This window comes from Nelumbo nucifera, chromosome 7 (genome assembly GCF_055504915.1).
Source record: "Nelumbo nucifera cultivar China Antique chromosome 7, China Antique-T2T, whole genome shotgun sequence".
Taxonomy (NCBI): Eukaryota; Viridiplantae; Streptophyta; class Magnoliopsida; order Proteales; family Nelumbonaceae; genus Nelumbo; species Nelumbo nucifera.
This window is the reverse complement of record NC_142655.1, coordinates 22,255,090-22,275,120: the sequence shown is the minus strand read 5'-3', so window position 1 is coordinate 22,275,120 and position 20,031 is coordinate 22,255,090. Positions and strand designations below refer to the sequence as shown.

General features: G+C 38.2%; 1 protein-coding gene across 1 annotated transcript in view; it reads left to right on the top strand.

Moving 5' to 3' along the window:
• Nucleotides 1-20,031, top strand: part of ABCB25 (ABC transporter of the mitochondrion 3) — a 97,742-nt gene that overhangs the window by 42,604 nt on the left and 35,107 nt on the right. Inside the window, exons 13-17 of the mRNA XM_010253469.3 lie at nucleotides 5,596-5,684; nucleotides 14,027-14,082; nucleotides 16,463-16,543; nucleotides 16,684-16,749; nucleotides 16,829-16,921. Of these exons, the coding sequence (XP_010251771.1) occupies nucleotides 5,596-5,684; nucleotides 14,027-14,082; nucleotides 16,463-16,543; nucleotides 16,684-16,749; nucleotides 16,829-16,921 (385 nt within the window). The remainder of the gene's footprint in view (nucleotides 1-5,595; nucleotides 5,685-14,026; nucleotides 14,083-16,462; nucleotides 16,544-16,683; nucleotides 16,750-16,828; nucleotides 16,922-20,031) is intronic.

Here is a 20,031-nt window from a genome sequence, read left to right as displayed (position 1 = left end):
CTTTTCCCGTTTGAGTGCTCATAACTGAATCCCCACCCACAACCCAGGGGATGTCTGCCTGTTCATGAAAGGAATCCAACTCCTCCCAAAACTGGTTCCTCTTTGAGGGGGTGTTTGGACCATAAATCGCAGTTAGGATCCAAGTAAAATCATCTTCCTTGTTATTGAACAGGATTGAAATCGTGAAATCACTGTAGAGAACATTGATGTGGGTCCCACAGCTGTGGTCCCACTTTGTCCGTAGGGTAGAATGTATCTAGTCACAGCTGTGGTCGATTTATAATTCTGTTATTTTAGTTGTTATTTACTCTTTCAGTTTTATGTTGTTATGTGTTATGATATAAACACCAAGGGCAGACGTGTCCTTTCATGTAACTAGCATAACATATAAATATTAAATTAAAGTGGCGGCGGCAGAATATTGAGATTCTGTTCTTCTCCTCAAAACTGTGTTCTACTGCTCTCTCACCATTCTCTCTCCTCCACTTTCTCTTCTCTTCGAACCTGAAGTTTCTTAGTGATCAAGACTGATAGCAGTCTTGAACACCTACAATCACCTTTTTCTATTTCTACTCCGGATACTACGTATTCTCTCCACATTATGATAATCCCTCCTGTGGTGCCTGTGGTCGGAAGGGCTGCCCAATTTCTGCCTTTTGTTCCCCAAATTGATATTACCAATCTCCTATCCACGGATTCTTTTTCTGTTTCCTGCAAGAGGATTATGTCGGGATTCTCTCTTCTCAACTTGTCTTTCACTATGCTTCTCTTTACATCACCACCCAACCCCCTTACGTTCCAGCTCAATATCTTCATTTGTTAACTCTAGCTGGCTTTCCCTTAATCTTCTACTCTCTTCCCCTTTGCTATCTGCATTCTGGCCCCTTATCCCCCATTGCAAACGCTTTAATTCCCTATTGATTCCCTTTCTTTTTCCTTTCTTTATACCGATTACTTCCTTGGACTCACTATCTTCCTTTGTGTTCTTTCTTTCCAAGCTCAAAATCCCATTGGTTCCGCTATAGTGAATTCCTAGTTCCCCTTCCATCTCTATGACTTCAGATATTTTCTGTTTCTCCTTTTCTTGGCTTGCTGTAGCTTTGGCCCTTGCTATGACCAGTGAAGTTTCCTTTGGACCCGAACTGCGATTGTGAAATCTAGGATTGTCCAACGGTTGGGATTGCCGGTCGCCTGAACCTGGATCACAAGTAAACAAATGGCTATAGTGAGATGAAGGAAAGCTACAATGAAGAAAAGAACAAGAACAATCGAGGTTTGAATAAGAACAAGGAAAGCCAGGGTTTGAATAAGAGCGAGATTTGGATGAGGTTGTGTTCAAAGAGAGCGGTGAAGTTCTTCCTTGTCTGTCCTCATGGCTTCTGTAAGTAGGCAACTGAATCCCATATTCTGGATCGACTAAACAGACTTCTTCCAACAAATCGACACACCCCCACTCCTTTCCCCCGTCCAGGAGAGCTTTGGCTCTGGATAGCGTCACTTCCTACGGATCAACCTCTGTCTCTGTCTTGTAGGTGCTCGAAACTTCATCTGAGTCCAACTCTTCTACTTCTTCTGACCAGCTTGACGATGGGTACTCGATTGTTGGTGACCGGAGCACTTCTTTTTGGCGAGATTTTGTGCTTGGGGGGGTTCAGGGAAGTCCCGTCCAGTGTATGTGGGAGTCGAAGAGAGGCTATGCGTGTGAATATCTTGGCATGTGCGAACTACTTGAGGTGGTTGTGTTCGGCTTGATAAACGGCTAGGATTCCTAGTCGGATCAATATTATGCTGACGTGGCTCATTCAAACCCGAAAGAGAACCCACTTTCTCTGAGCTAAGCCTCCAAGCTGAGGCTCCTTTTGAAATTTGAACAGGCTTCCTAATCTGGCTATTTAAGGTAAACTTTCTTGCTTCCTCTCTCTTTCTTTTTCCCGATAGAGTAAAAGCCCGCCTATTCCTGACTCCATCCATCCCTTTAGGTCCCGCCACATGTTTTCCTTCCTTTGCACGTAACCGGCCTGCCCCATCTCCTGGTTGGTCGGGGGTCGTAGAACTCACACGGGTTTGCGTACCGTTGCTCCAAGATGACTTAACGAGTTTGGTATTTGACTCGGTTGTCTTCTCCACTATGACCGAAGCAAAAAACTAGACGTTCCTGTCGAGGATTGGTATTGAACGAGGGATAGAGTGTATTCCTCGGTTTTTCACCTTCAGACGAGCCTCCCTCAAATCAGTCAAATTTTTTGTTTTTGGATCAACTTCTTCTAGTCCTCCGCACATACTTCTGATCAGCTCGAAGACTTCCTCCTTCCACAAATGAAACGGGAGTCCATGAATGGTGATCCATCCATCAAATAGTAAATCTGCGGGAATTGCATTTACAGTTGGCCACCAACGGTTTAGCTTCACCCAACTTCCGTACATGTAGAGACTCCCCATTCTAGCCCAAGCAAAAGCTAGGTCTTTAGAAGGAGCGAACCCCACAACTTTGTTGCTAGAGAAAGGGTAAAGACGGATGTGGGTTGGAGAGTGGAGGTTTGCCGAGAGGCCGAGTTCGATTTCGTTCCAGCCCAATTCGTCAGTTCTGGTGCACACAAAAGCATTTTTCCTAGAAGCAAATGGTCTTTCTTGGGTGGCGATAGAGATAGGGGCCGAACCTCTAGCCTTCACAACTCTACTCCGCCCAATCGTCAGTGATGGGAAAGCAGCCGGGGTTTCAGAGGCTGAAGGTCCAAGCTTAGGGATGAAAGAGTCTAACACCTCGCAAAAAATCTTCCAACCTAACTTCTTTTCTTCTTTCGGGATGCAAATTGACCTTTGTTTTTTGTTGAGTTCCCAAACACTTGAACGGATGAATCTACCCCAACGATTTTCACTTTGTTGAATTAATAACACCTTCCCCCTGTGAGCGTGTTTACGCTCTTTAACTAATCCCATTTGCGTGGAGATTACCTCTCGGAGGAAATCTCTCACCTAGGTCGTCTCCTCTACTTTTAGGGATATTCTCGTCCAACCTCCCTTTCCTCTCTCTGTAAGCAATTAAAAATCATCTTGTTTGAAAGGTTTTGTGTTGAACTCAAAGGATTTTGAACCGATTTCTATTGACTTTCTCATCGTTGTAGTATTTAGGACTTGTCGTAGGTTTCCAGAGTTGACAGTCTCCGATGATCACCCATGAACTTCTGCAATTACTGCTTTTCAAGAAGTGATTGATAAAATTGAGCAAAAGATTGCATTATTATAAAAAACTAGATATATTATATATATGCAATATACATGCATATATACATGCCATAAATACATAGTATAGATATACATATACATACAAATATACATAATATACAGATTGGTGGGTTTGGATGGGCTTGGACTATCTGAGGCCTCAATCCAAGCCCAACTTGAGTTTAGGTTAAGCCTGAGTTTTCTAGCCTAGGTGATAAGCCCAATAAAAAAGAAAAAAAAGAAAGAAAAGAAATGATGTAAAATGTTCTAACTTGTTTGTTTTGAGGTAGGATTCCAAATAGTTATTTTTGGGTAATTTTCTTCATTTCATAATTTAGATTTTGGTTAGGGGTAGTTGGGTGCACATCTATTAGATTTTGGTCTATTTGGTGTTTTTGTAACAAAAGTTATCTTTTGTGTAAATATTTTAGTTGGCTTCTCCTGCAAGCCATTGAGTCTTATAGAAGAGAAGGGGATATTTTTGTGGGGGTCTTTTTGATTCTTTCTTTCTTATTTGAGAAGCAACTCATCCCCAACTAGGGTTTTCAAGTACTTGGAGTTTCGGTTTTGAGAAATCGACCTATTTGGCACCTTCCAATCCCTCTAATGGTGTGTCCATGCAAGAGGCCAGCTTGACACCATTGTTACTAAGAATCCAACGTGTTTTTGTTGTTTTCAACTTTGTATTGTTGTACTCTTGAAGTGCTGCATATATCTTGCTTTTCTGTCCACATCAGTAGGCCTTGTTGGAGTAGTAAACTCAATCTCAACCTATGCAAAAGCTTGGGTTGGCTTGGTTTCAAGGTTTAGAGTATTGGAAATGCCAAGTGTATCAGAAAGACAAATTTAAGAGATGTATCGGGATACGCCTTGGATACACGTGGATACGGACGAAAAATTAAGATACACAAAGAAACACTATAGATAATCCAATAAATCATAAAAATACATCAATAACATTAAAAATACATCAATAAAACCCTTTAATGATCATTATGAAAAAAGATATAATAAACATTTGGGAACATAAGGGTATTCTCTAATAAGGTTATAACTACGAAATATAAGTCTAATAATTATTTAATGAAAAATTTCTGTAATTTTTTTAACAATTATTTATTTATTATTCAAACAATTATTTTATTTTTTATTCCAAAAATAAAAAAAATGTAACAAAAAAATTACTCTATGGATGTGATAGATCATCCATAGATTTACAACATAGTAAATATTATGGTTAGATCACACAAAAAATTAGAAAACATAAATATTTTTTATTCTAAAATTACAAAAAGTTTTAAAAATAAATATTTCACAAAAATAAATATTTAAAAAAATAAATATTTTACAAAAAATAAATGAAATAAATATTCTACAAGAAATTTCACTAGATCTATGGATATGGTAGATCACCCATAGGTCTATGACACAAGGAGAGTACATCAATGTATATATGATTTTATATTTTTCTGAATTTTATATTTTTGTTATTTTTATATTTTTCTGAATTTTCTTCAAAAACTTACATAAATATATTTAAAGTACAAAAAAATATAGGACTTTCAACGCAAGAAGAGTATATCGGTGTATATAGAAGCATTTCCAAGCATCAAAACCAGAAAAAAAAAGTAAACATTGCAACATATTATCAAATAAATTGAAAACACCTATTTTTGCAATTTTTGAAAAACTTAAAAAATCTTGAGTTTTGGAGGTTGTTTTTGGGGATTTTTTAAAGATCTTGCAACCCAAGAATGTGTAGGGATGATTTGGTGAGTTTGGGAGACAAAGAAGGCTTTTGGATAGAGTTAGAAGCCTCTTTTTCAAAGGTTTTGAATTTGTTTCACTTACAGGAAAGTCGTACTGTATCAGCCAATACACCCCAATACGGCTATAATACGGTCCTGATACACCCCGATACGGGGTTGGCACGACGAAAAGGCATGACACAAAGGATTTTGTAATTTTTCTGGTGACGACTCCTTAAAGATACAATATGTATTGGTTGATACGGGCCGATATGTTGCGAAATTTTCAACCTTGCTACTTATCATAAATTTTTTTTTGAACCTTGCTTGGGATATGCCTGTATGTGTTGCAGCCCTGGAAAATGGTTTTGGTGTTTTCCTCTAGACACAGATAAGCTTTGGTTGAAGCCCAAGTAATTCACAACTAACTTTGATTGTCATCTCCTCTATGTTGCACATCGGTAACTTTCCTTCTTTCTCTGGGTAAGAGATGAATTATATCCCATATAATGCCTTTTCCTTATTTTATTGGACTTTCTGATTTTCCACTCTTGTTTTTCTGTTATACTCTTGATTTTGCTGCCAATTGATGGTTGACACTTTTTTTTTCTTTTGTTTGCTGCAGGTACCTCAAAGAACGAAAAATTCTTGATGGTATCTCATTTGTTGTACCGACAGGGAAAAGTGTAGCTATTGTTGGAACCAGTGGTAGTGGTAAGGCTTTAGAGGTGGCATAATTGTGAAGTTGGCATCTCAGCTGTACAAGCAATTTAATAATTTGGCACTGTTTTTAGACTTGCCAATCTCTATATGATGTGGTAGCCAAAGTTTTACATGTTCTACAAGCAATTTAATAATTTGGCACTGTTTTTAGACTTGCCAATCTCTATATGATGTGGTAGCCAAAATTTTACATGTTCAGTACACTAGAAACCCACCCTCTATCTGTATGACAAGTTGGGAGGAGGAGAAGAAGGTTCATGTTGTAAACTGGGGTCAAGTGTGTCTTCCTAAGGAAGTTGGAGGGTTGGGAATAAGAAAATTGAAGAAATTCAATTCTGCCCTCCTGTGTTAATGGCTTTGAAGATTTGCAAATGAAAGAAATGCTTGGTGGAGAAAGCTGATTGTGGACAAATATGGAGTGGACTGGGGTGATTGGAGATCCAATTCTCCTATTTCAAGAGGGATAAGCTCCATTTGGACAGGTATAATGAAGAACACTAATTTATTTGAGGAAGGAATTGGTTACAACTTGGGAAATGGGGAAAGTATCAAATTTTGGAAAGACTCTTGGTGTTCTGAAGTGTGTTTGAAAGATGCCTTTCCTCTCTTGTATCAAATTTCTGTAAATCAGGACTCCTCGGTGGCTGAGAAATTCAATGTAGATGGTAACTCTTTCAGTTGGAATCAGATGTAAACCAGTCCTCAAAAATAGGTGTAAACTTGAAAAATTAGAGAGAAAAATGAGGAAGAAAAGCAAGAGCAGCAGTACAAGAGAAAAAGATGGAGAAAAGAGGAGGAAGGAGAAGAAAGGTTCGAATCATCATTCCCTTTCTTCTCTAATCCTTTTTACTAAAAATTAATGTTAAAATAATTACAGGTATGCCCTTAAGTGGGCGACCAGCTAGGCAGTAACATAAAGAGATCAAACAAAAAGAAATAACAAGCCCATTAAGAGAGGCCCATTAGCTAATAGGAAAATAGAAAAAAATATTACAAGAGAAGATACTAGAACCCATTCGGCCCAGTCTCTTTACATTCCCCCTCAAGCTGAGCATAGATGTCAATCATGCCCAGCTTGCTTATATAGTGTGTCATTTTCCCTCTTGGAAATCCCTTGGTCAAGATATCAGCCAATTGCTCGTCTGATGTGATGAATGGCAAACAAACTTCTCTTGAGGAAACTCTTTCCCTTATAAAATGTCTATCAACCTCAATGTGCTTAGTTCTGTCATGCTGAACAGGATTATGTGCAATATTGATAGCTGCTTGGTTGTCATAGTAGAGCATCAATGGCTTCTCATAATCAACCCCCAATTCTTCTAAAAGGGATCGTAGCCATAGTAATTCTGACACACCATGTGCCATTGCCATGTATTCTGCTTCAACTGAGGATCTAGCAACTACAAACTATTTCTTACTCCTCCATGACACAATGTTCCCAGTAACCAGAGCACAATGGCCTGAGGTGGATCTCCTATCATCAATACATCCTGCCCAATCAACATCAGTGAAAGCTTCCAGCTTCATGTGCCCATGTTTGGCAAATAGAATACCTTTCCCTAGAGTACCTTTCAAGTAACACAGAATGAGTATCTCTGGGAGAATGCATAAATTGACTAATAACACTTATTGCATAGGAAGTGTCCGGCCAAGTCATGCAAAGATATAACAACTTTCCAAGCAGTCTCTGAAACACCCCCTTATTAGATAAAAGGTCACCATTTGTAGTAGAAAGCTTATGATTGGGATCAATAGGGGTGGAGATTGGTTTAGTTCCAAGTTTACCAGTCTCAACAAGGAGGTCAAGGACATATTTACACTGAGAAATGAAGATACCATCCTTAGATCTAGCAACTTCAATGCCCAAAAAATACCAAAGATCTCCCAAATCCTTGATCTCAAATTCAAAGTTAAGAAATCTTTTGAGTTTACTGACCTATTGAGTGTCATTACCCGTGACCACAATATCATCAACATAAACTATCAAGAAGGTCACTAGTGAGCCATTTCTCTTCAAGAACAGGGTATGATCAGATTTAGTTTGTGTGTAACCAAAGGAGACAATAGCAGCCCTGAACCTCTCAAACCAATCCCGAGGAGACTATTTGAGACCATAAATAGATTTCTGTAGTTTACACACCTTGCCTTGTATTTCCTTCCCATACACCCCTGGAGGCAAAGACATATAGACCTCTTCATGTAGGTCTCCGTTCAAGAAGGCATTTTTAACATCGAACTGGTGTAGGGGCCAATCAAAAGTAGCGGCTAGAGATAACAAAACCCGGACTGAGGTCATCTTAGCTACAAGGGCAAATGTCTCAAGATAGTCAATACCATACATCTGAGTGTAGCCTTTAGCAACCAGCCCAGTCTTAAACCTCTCAATAGATCCATCAGAGTGATATTTAATGGTAAACACCCATTTACAACCCACTGGTTCCTTCCCTTCAGTTAAGTCAACAATATCCCAGGTATGGTTGTTATGCAAAGCATCCAGTTCAGCCATCATAGCATCCCTCCATTCAGGTTTAGATAAGGCTTCCGATACGGACCTGGGTATCACATGGGAAGAAACAGAAGCAAGAAAAGAGTAGTAGGAAGGAGAGAGAATTTGTAAGACAGGTATTTGGAGATACAATGGGCTGTACACTTCTGCTTGCCCTTGCGGAGAGCAATAGGAAGGCCAAGGGCCGGGAAAGATGTAGATGGATCAGAGGAAGGTTGACCTGTTACCTCAGTAATGATGGGAGGAACAAGAGGCTCTTCTGTAGGAGTGGAGACAACTTGCCCATGTTTGAATCAGTGCTTTTGAACCACCTTTGGAGAATAGGATGAGGAGGAATTATAGGAGAATGAGGTGGAGGAGGAGGAGCAGGAATATTGGAGGTAGGTCCAGTGGGAGAAGTGGACACCTCATGAGAGGACTCAAGAGGAATGGGAAGAGGAATAGCTGGAGACATAGCAAAGGGTTCTTCAGATTTCTCCCCCTCAGGAGAAATACTAAAGAATGGGGTCAACTCAGCAAATGTGACATCCCGAGAAACAAAGCGGGTGCCGCTAACTGGATTAAAACAGCAATATCCCTTCTGTGTGGAGGCATATCCCAGAAAAACACATTTACGAGCCTTAGGTTCAAATTTGTGCCTTTGATGGCTGTGAACATGCACATAGCAAGTGCACCCAAAAACACGGAGAGGAAGAGAAAAAAGATCCTCATCCGGGAAGAGAAGGCTAAAGGGGGTTTTGAAGTTAAGAACCCGGGAGGGCATATGGTTGATAAAAAAGTTAGTAGTAAGAAGAACATCTCCCCAAAATTTTATAGGAACATGGGATGCAAACAGGAGGGATCTGGCAACTTCAACCACATGTCAGTTCTTCTTTTCTGCCACTCCGTTCTGTTGTGGAGTGTAGGAACAAGAACTTTGATGAATAACCCCAAAAGTTTCCAGATAGGCAGAGAGGGTTTTCTCGAAATACTCCTTAACATTATTAGCCATTGGAGCGAGGTTAGCTGCTAGTGACAACAAAGTTTTTGCCAGTCGAAGTTAGCTGCTAGTGAAGAAAAGCATTCTTTACATCAAATTGCTCCAAGTACCAGTCGAAGTTAGCTGCTAGTGACAACAAATTTTTTACCGTATTCATCTTAACCACTGCAGCGAATGTCTCCTGATAGTCAACACCATAGGTTTGTGTATATCCCTTTGCCACGAGTCTTGCCTTGTATCTTTCTTGAGAGCCATCTGACTTGTACTTTACTGTGAAAACACACTTGCAGCCCACGGGTTTCTTTCCTGGTGGTAGGTCAACAATTTCCCATGTTTGATTCTTATCTAGAGTCTGCATCTCTTATCTCATAGCATCTTTCCATTTCTCATCAGATAATGCCTCAGATAAAGTATTAGGAATATGAATGGTGTTTAGACTAACTAGGAAACTTCTATGTGATGGTGAGAATTTTTTAAAGGACACAAAATTTGCTAAGGGATATAAGGGATGTTTAGCGCATTCTCTTGTGCCTTTCCTAAGGGCAATAGGAAGATCTTGGTCAGATGCTAATTCAGAAGAAATTTTTGGAACCGTATTTACCTCATTCTCAGGATTAGGAGTTGAATCTTGAACCTGCACAAGATTAGGATCCTGGTCTCTTCTTCTTGAATATACCTGCACTCTCATAGAGTCACAAAGTTCATCATTCTCTATCATGGGTCTGGTATGAATGGGTGAAGAAGTTGGTTTGGTTTGAGGTGGTTCGATAGGTACAGATACGGATTGAACTGGTATAGATGCTGAGTTTGGGTGTTGAGAAACTGTAGGTAGACCAAGCGGGAATAAATCTCTGTCCTTATCTTCAATGAATGACAAGGACTCCCCCTAAAGATAAGGTTGAGTGAAATATGGTGTTTTTTCTTAAAAAGTGACATCAATAGAGACAAAGAATTTTTTGGTAGGTGGGTGGTAACACTTATAACCCTTTTGGGTGGATGAATAACCCACAAAAATACACTTGACGACTCTTGGATCTAACTTCCCTCTATTATGGCTATGGACATGGACAAAAGTAGTGCATCCAAAGATTCTTGGGGTGAGATTATTTGTTGTACGTAGATCGGGATAAAATTGAGAAAGTGTTTCCATTGGTGTTTTAAATCCCAACACCCTCGAAGGTAATCGATTTATAATGTAAGGCTCGGGTTGTAGCTAGTAGATGACCATTCTTCTTTTCTGCTACTCCGTTTTGTTGTGGAGTATTAATGCAGGAGGATTAGTGGATAATCCCTTCTTTTTGAAAATATGGGGATAAAGTTTGGTTGAAATAATCCCGTGCATTATATGATCTTAATCTTTTGATTCTGACCCCAAACTAATTTTGAATCATGTTATGGAAATTTGGGAGTACACTACTTACATCTGATTTAGATTTAAGAAGAAAGATCCAAGAGACCCTAGTGCAGTCATCAATAAAAGATACGAACCATCGTGAGCCAGACACATTTGGAACTGTGGAGGGTCCCCATATATCACTATGGATAAAAAATAATGGGACTGGACTTCTCTTGTTATTGATTGGAAAGGGCACACGCTTGTGTTTTGCAAATTCACACACATCACAATGAAAATATTCAACACTCAATCCTTTAAACAAGGAGGGAAGCATAGTTTTCAGAATTCCAAAAGATGGATGTCCTAGTCTAAAGTGATGAAGCCAAATGGTGTCTTTGTTGGATGATGAAAGGAATGACGGAGATAACTTATCCTAGACAATATTTGATTTGCATGATTCTTCAAGATAGCAGAGTCCATTCTTCTCCTTAGCAAGTCCAATCCTCTTCCCCGAATCCTGGTCCTGAAATATACAGTAAGAAGGATAGAAAAGCACATTACAGTTCATGTCATAGGTGAGTTTTTGGATGGATACCAAGTTAGTGGACAATTTGGGAACATGAAGGACATTTTTTAGTGCAAGTGATGGATTAATATGGATATCCCCAAGGCCAGCTACGGTAGTAAGGGAACCGTCTGCAATGGCTATTTTTCGATTGCTTGGGCAGGGGGTATAAGTGCTAAAATGTAGTGAGGAGTGAGTCATGTGATCTGTGGCTCCTGAGTCAATAACCCATAAATCCCTAATAGGTTCATCTGAGACATTTAGTCCGTGAGGAATAGAAAACTTACCCGAGATTGCAAGAGAGCCTGCACCACTAGGTTTCTCCAATGATCCCAGAAGCCCCCTTAACTTTTCAATCTCCTCCTTATTGAACTCGGTCTTGTCTGGAGGCTTTTCTTGGCTCGGCTGATTCGTAGTGAAGTTAGCTTGATTTCGACTCTTCTGTTGTCCTCCTCGGTAGCCCCATTCCCTGTTCGATGGTTTACCATTCAGCTTCCAACACTTCCCTTTGGTGTGCTTTGGTTTCTTGCAATAGGTACACCAAAGAGACTCATTGTTGTCCTGTGCAGAGGACAAATCTGTCTTCATTCCTTCCAGTATTTTCGGTTGTTTCATCCTTGTAGCCATGGCTGAACCTTCTAGTACTTGGGGTTCAAGCATAACCCCCCTACGGCTTTCTTCAGCACGAATCAGAGAAATAGTCTCGTTTAGAGATGGTACCTCTTCTTTGCCGAGAATCTGAACCCTAACTTGATCAAATTCTGCGGTGAGTCCTGCAAGAAAGTCATAAACGCGATCTTTTTTGTTAAAACTCTCTAGGGTTGCTGCATCTGCTGCACATTTAGTCTCAATGCACCGATAATGATCGAGTTCTTGCCACAGGTTCTGCAGTAAATTTGCGTACTTGGTAACTGCCTTGCTGCCTTGTTTGGTCGCTCCAGTCTTGACTTTAATTTCGTACACTTGTGCTGCATCACATGCCTTTGAATATGTTTGTCGGACGTCATCCTAGATCTCTTTAGCTGGATAAAAACATACACGTGTCGCTGATTTCAGGGTTCATTGAATTCCATAACCATGACATGATCATGGAGTCAGCTTTGCCCCATGCATCAAATCTTGGTTCTCCTTCCTTCGGTCCCGTCCCTAAGAGATGGCTAAGCTTTCCTTTTCCCTTTAAATATGTTCGAACAAACTGAGACCACTTCAAATAATTTTTCCTGTTCAACCTATATGCTGCCTGAATGTTTTGTAGGTCGCTAGATGCTTGATGGGAGGAGACTTCTTCAGATTGTGCAGTGGTATTTGATACGGTGGCTTCTGACATATTGGGCAGGCTTCAAGAAAGAGAGAAAAACAGACAATGAAGGTCTGAAAAATTTAGTAAGGGTTGGCGATGAAGGCCTAAAGAATCTTTCAGCCAATGTCCAAAAAAAGGTACCTGTAATGTTCCACCAAACTGAAGAGTGGATCAAAACCTCTCAAAATCAAAACTGATCCAAACCAAACCAAAGAGATTCAGTAAATCTGCTATGGGCAACACCAGATCTAAGATTTCAGACTGATCCGATGTCTCTACAAAGAGATCCAAGAAAAAGGATGAATCCGATGGCGCAGCAGCCCAGAAGAAAAAAAAAATGTAGAGTTCAGATCTGTAGCCGATCTCGAAGAAGAATCAAGGACACTCAAGAACCTCCCAAATACTGTTAGAGAGTTCTTGAACCAGCAGTAGCAGAGATGACCGAAGAGATACTATTTGTAGATTAGGTCATGACCAGCTCTGATACCATGAGAGAATTTGAGAGAAAAATTTAATTGATTGTATTGTCTTGGAAGGAGCATATACACAGCTTTATATAGAATTACAGAGCTAACTTACAGGGCGATAAAATAGGAAACTAACTTTTCTTAGAAAACTAATTTCTATATCTGTGAGATTCTCCAATTAATATCCCATGATTCTAGGAAACTGACTTATGTATGTTTCCTAAACTGATGGACCTAAAATTATGGAGAATCAATCAGAGAGTCAATCTTCTACTTTCGAACAAATAGATCTGCTTACTGATTGTCAGAGTCAGACCATATGGATATAGTAGAAATAAACTTAAAAGGAAGCTATAAATATAAGCTTTAAAAAGTCCTACTTTTTTCAGACACTCAACAACTTGTTTGGAAGCTTTCAGGAAAGACAAAGGAGTTCAGCTGGGAGAATATGTTTCTTTTTGATGAAGTTCAGGAGGTCAAGAGTAAATTTAAAGATGTGAAGTTCTGTTATGTAAATAGGAACCTGAATATCTTGGCTCATAGTATCACTAAGTTAGCTTGTTCTGTAAATCATAAAGTGTCATGTACACAGGAAGACCTTTTGTACTCTTTTGTCTATAAGAAATGGTATTTATTGTTGTTTTTGACAAAAAGAAGTTCCATGTAGTACTTTTTCCATCACAAAGTGGTAGTCAACTTTTTTATGCTTTCCTTTTTCTTGAAAGACTAGGTTTGAAGCTATATGGACTGGGACCAAGTTTTTCCCATTCCTCATACACTTTAAACACTAAATATTTCAACAGTCATGGTGGTTATGTTGTGGTCTTAGAGTTGCCTAGTTTGCTGGTTGGCTTTTGGGGTTGAGCTTGGTTGTTTTGTATATTGAGGTAGTTTGTTGTAGATTTTCACGTGTGCTCACTATTGACGTTTGAGGGTGTTGATTATTGTTGTTGTCATAGTTTTTTCTGCTTCCCTTGATCCTCATCTGGCTTCTTTTCTTTTTCTTTTTCTTTTTGGGTTATTGGTCTGCAGATCCTGTATCTCTTATATTCCTTTTTTATTTTCTTTTCACTGAATTTTACATTTACCATGACAAATCTTTAGTCTTTAGCATCAAAAAATGTGTATTTTATTCTTCATATTTTCTTGCTGCTGTTAATTTATTCATCATGATGTGCAGGTAAGTCAACCATACTTAGATTGCTGTACAGATTTTTTGACACTCATTCAGGAGCTGTGAGTAATTTATTTCTTTTATTTTTCTTACGTTGGTAAATTATTTGGTACCAACGTCCAATATTGTCACATGTGCAATTTGTATTGTTTGACTTATAGCTTATTTTTTCGTCATATGAATTATATGCTCTGAAGTTAGGCCATTATGTGATGTTGGTCCTGGGCCTCCCGGCTATCTGGGGTAGACTGGAAACAGTCAAAACCTTTGGCATTTCTTTTCCTGCAAAGTGGACGTTCCCAGACTTGAACACTCATTCTGATGCTTGCCAGCTCCAAATTTAATCTTAAACCAAAGTAATGATACTATTTCCCAAATTCCCAACTTTTGACTAAAAGCACAGAGATTAGGCTGTCCTATGCAGTTATTATTTTCAGAATAGAAATGGCTAAGTCTTATGTTTATGGGATATCATATTGTAAATTTGTAATGTTCAAAAAATGGAATTTATCTATGCAGGTATAATTAATGCTGGGGTAGTGCCCATTTAGGGGTGTCAATGGACTGGATTTGGATTGGACCCCATCCAGTCCAAATGTCTTTTGGATGGGTTGGACGGTCCAAAAGATTATATGGACTCAGACCGGTCCAAATATAAATGGCCTGTATATGTAGTGGACCGAATTTGGACAAAACCGATTGGTCTGGTAGTCCAAAGTCATTAAATATGCGAACCACAGTGCTTTTATAAAAACACTCCAAAGTACTTTGAAATATTTTTACAAAATTATTTTTATAAAATAACTTTTGCAAAATGTATTTTCATAAAGTCACTTTTATGGAAGCATTTTTATGAAAGCACTTTTATGGAAGCATTTTTATGAAAGCACTTTTACGAAATTATTTTTATAAAAGCATTTTTACGGAAGTGATTTTGTGAAAGCATTTTTATAAAAGTACTTTCACAAAAGTACCCTTATGAAAGTACTCTTATGAAATTACTTCTATAAAAACACTTTTATGAAAGCACTTTTACAAATGAGCTTTTATAAAAAGTAATTTTATGAAAGTACTTTTGTGAAAGCACCTTTGTAGTACTTTTACAAAAGCACTTTTACGAAAACACTTTTACGAAAGTACTTTTATCAAAGTACTTTTATCAAAGTACTTTTATTAAAGTACTTTTATGAAAGCACTTTTACAAAAGCATTTTTATGAAACTACGTTTACAAAAGCACTTTTATGAAATCTGTTTTATCAAAGTACTTTTGTTCATTTACTTTGGATTTGGATTTGGATTCAATCTGGTCCGTTTGCATTTTAATTGGGCTGGATTGGACCCAATCTGGTCCATTTGCATTTTAATTGGATTGGATGGGATTGTAGCAGGTGTTGTAGTTTTTTTTATATATATGTATTTTGGATTTCTCATGTTATTTTGGTGTTTGACTCAATTTGGATTGAGTTGGACCCAATCCGGCCCATTTGCAATTTAATTGGACTGGATTGGATAGCAGAAGGTGTTGTAGTTTTTTTATATAATTTCTGGATTTCTCATGTATTTTGGTATTTGATTCAATTTGGATTGGATGGACCCAATCTGGTCCATTTGCATTTTATTTGGACTGGTTTGGACTTGGTTTGTATGGATTTGGTCCTGTCCATTTGTAAATGTACCAATATTGGATTGGACTGGATTGGACCAAATCCAGTCCGGTTGACAACCCTATGCCCACTCTCAGGAGGATGCCCCAGAAGGTGGATATTTCAATATCGTTTTTTTATGGTAAAATACTAACATGGAAAGAGAATTTCTCTAAAATAAAAGAAAACCAAAACCTAGACCCTAAAGAGAATCTATGAACATTCATAAGTTTTGGGTGCACTAATCCATCCAAATCATATTGCCCACATCAGCACATTATCTTTAATAATCCTTCTGCTTTCTATCAAATTTTTTCTATTCTTTTTTTTTCCCCTTCCCAAATGCTTTAACAAATGGCAAAAGTAAATACAACTCCAGCTAAGTCAAAAAGCAATTGTATCTTGTGGATGCACCAGCTGCTGTACTTGTCTTCTAAACATACTGCATGATATGAGTAAATGTTTAACATCTGCACTGATGTTGCACATCTAGCACAAGATGGTTAGCTGAAGGCCTCTCCTTTTCAAGTGATTCACTGTGAGAATACTATCAAGTGCCACTAGTCACAGAAAATCCTCCATTCTAGGCAGAATAGGATATCCCAAAAACCATTTTGATTAGAATGCTCTACTTATCTATAATTCTGTTGCAATAGGATTTCACTTTGAAATTACCATTGCTACATTCTTTCCATCATCTAGCATCTGGACATCAGGAGAGACACCCTTCAAGTATGCTTAGTAATTTACAACAAAGTTGTTCCCCCAAGGAGCTATTAATAAGTATTTCCTTGGCAGATAAGAATAGATGGCCAGGATATACGGGATGTGACCCTTGAGAGTCTCCGGAAGTCTATTGGTGTTGTACCACAAGATACTGTAAGTTAACAAGTGAAACAAATTTATGTTTCTTTACTCTTGGTATTTGTTTTCTCGTCACATAAAGTTGCAAACTATTTTGTTATATCTCATAATTTCATGTATGTTTAAACTTTGGTGATTTGGTTTTTAATGGGAAGGTGCTTTTCAATGATACAATATTCCATAACATTCACTATGGCCGTCTATCAGCAACAGAAGAGGAGGTTAGTCCAATGCCATTTAATTTTCATATTTCGAACATTGTAGCCTGACACCCATTCTGATTACTTTTCTAAAATTTAGGTATATAATGCTGCTAGACGTGCAGCCATCCATGAAACTATAATGAATTTTCCCGAGAAATATTCAACTGTGGTTGGAGAACGTGGACTTAAGGTGAGCTATAATGAAAGGAATGATTTGAAACCTGCTATTTTTTTCTTAACTCCTGTCCACAAAGCATGAGAAAGTGATCTATTATATCCTCAAAGAGTGTTCCTGAATACCTCATTTATGATAGAGTTCAAGTTCCTTATTTTACTTTGCTTAATTTTTACTGAGAACTAAATAATTTTTCTTTCTTGTGGTTACCATGATCAAGTGCTAACTATACTAAGGTACATCTATAACAGTATTCAAAGGTGTTCTATAGACACCTTGAAACTGTAGGGTCTACATATGCCAGACACTTGCACCAACTTTGGAATTTATTATGATACCTAATTTTCTTATTTTGGAGGTTTTCCAAGCTGTAGTTAAATAAGATATCATGCGACAAAAAAATCCAATAGGGAATGTATGCTTTAATATCTATCAAAAAAAATCTGGTTTTACTATATTTTGAGTTATCTATGATATGAGTATTATTTATCACTATGTCTCTTGCATGATGTTTGGAGGTTGACATGTCAAACAACTATAGACACCTGATGACTTATCACCAGTATGAGAACCAGTTTGTACATACAGTTTTCTGTCCATTTGATTTGTTGTTACTAGATCTAAATTACAATCCCAATGGAGGGAGGTCTAAGTGTCTAACCCTCCTTCCAATAGTATCTTCCTGCTGCTGGAACTCTAAGAAATGTTATTTTTTATTGATTAGCAACAGAAAATTTATTAATAAAGAGAGAAAAAGTTACAATTTTTAGATAGCCTTGGCTACCCCCAAACAAACTTAGCAAAGAAAAACATCAAATAACAGAAAAAATTTATCTTTTTAGCTTTACAAATTATCCCAGAAACAATGCTCCCTGTTAACCCCTTGCTTTACTAAGTGAGCTGCTAGACAGTTGGCTGATCTTGGGATCCAATGAAAATCCAATTTCATCTCCCGTGAAAGGCTCCTAAACTTTTTGATTTCCTTCTTGAAACACCAAGGAGTCTTCTCATTTCATTTCAGCCAGCTTATGGTTACTTTAGAATCTCCTTCATTTATTTCCTTATCCCTATCTCTGCAGCTTTTTGAATTCCAAAAACCACTGCCTTCGACTTAGCTGTTGTTGAGTCTCTTACTCCAAGCGGTCCTGAGAACAAACCCAAAATTACTCCATTTTCATCCCTTATCATCCCTCCCATTCCAAAAGGACCCGAGTTTCCAAAACTACTTCCATCAAAGTTCAGTTTGAGGAAGCCATTCTCAGGTGGGCCTCAAGCTCTTAGAATATTCTTCTTTGAGGATGATGAAGCTGCAATTGTGCTCCACGTTCTGATTACATCATCGTGAGTAAATTCTGAGAGTAAATTCATTGATTTCACCCAATGTGCTACCTTTAACATTAAAGAAGACAAAGATTTAAAGAAATAGGCACAACGGAACGCCCTTGAAGGATGAATAGACCAGATACAACTATTTCCTTTATTTTCATCTAAGAATACTCCATCAAGAATTTGTAAGAGATTTTATACACAACTCAATTCTGTATTACATTCCTATGGAAGCCCAAGTTCCAACCAAATCCAAAACAGGAGGGAGAGGGAGTTACAAATTCAGAAATAGGGTTTCCTTTGAAAGATGAGAGACAGAAAGAGCAAATAATGATGGGAACAAATCCTTTAAGGGAGCCTCACCCAGCCATAGATCTTCCCAGAATTTAATTTTATTACCTGAGTTGAGATCAAATCTGATGTGAGTAACAAAGTGCAGGAGAACTTTATGAATAGCTTTCCAAGGAGACGCACTAGAAGCCCTGTTGGACACTCCAGCATTCCAACCATTCTTAGAGAGCCCATGAATGCTAACCACCACCTTATGCCACAGTTTATCTGTTTCTTGTGGAAATCTCCGCAACCACTTATCTTAAAGAGACACATTCTTTTCTTTCATTCTTCCTAAATCCAACCCACCACATTCCTTACTTCGACTCACCACTTCCCATCTAATTAGATGATCTTTCTTTTCCTCCCCCGGTTCCCACAGAAAATCCCTCATAATTTTCTCGATCCTCTTTTCAATGGCTTGGGGCATGCTAAATACTGAAAGGAAATATACTGGAAGATTAGCTAAGGTGGATTTGATGAGTGTTATCCTACCCCAAGAGAAATATAATTCCTTTTCAACACTACCAATATCTTTTCAAACCTTTCCACTACCGGGTTCCAGAAAGCCAAGGTTCTAGGATTTGCACCAAGAGGAAGTCCTAAATATTTCAACGGCCAATTAGTTGTCATGCATCCTAATTCCCCTGCCCACAACCCATCCTCTTCTTTCCCCATATTAACACCTGCAATCATACTCTTGTTGAGATTCACCTTGAGGTTCGTCACTTTCTCAAAGAAGCTCACCAACAATTTTAAATTTCTAGCCTCTTGCTCACCCTCATTTTGACAAAAAATAATGATATTATCTGCAAATCGAAGATGAGTTATTGATGCTGTATCTCATGCCTCATTGTGGGAAGTTTTCTCTGTGTCATTTATGTTTTCTAATTTTTAAGAAAATCATTCATTACTCATAAAACATTTGAAGATGAGTTACCTTCCACATTATCTCTTCCAACTCTCCACCCCTTTATTACCCCCATTCTATAAGCTTTAGAAATCAATCTACCAAACATCTCTGCAATGAGAGTGAGAAGAAAAGGGGAGAGTGGATCCCCTTGGGATGGCAAGCACCTGTTTTCTTAGGGATCAAGGCAATAAGAGTTGCACTAATACCCTTGTTGATAATTCCCTTACGAAAACATTTCTCAAACATTTTCATAAGATCTCCTTTCATTGACTCCCAACAATCTTGATAGAAGGCAATGGTGAAACCATTGAGGTAAGTAGCTTGTGCAATTAAGATTTCCCCTTGAATAACTTTGCAATCCTTACACATCACTTGTTTTATTCTCCTATTAAGGAAGAATGCCTATTTGACTTGAGTTTGATTAATATTCATTCTTCTTTTGAAAATATGTGTTTACTATTGCTGTATCATAGGCTGTTGTAAATTTTAGAGTTGCATCTTTGTTTTGTTGTAGTGCCAAAAACCAAATCATCCTTGCACCATATCATATCCTACA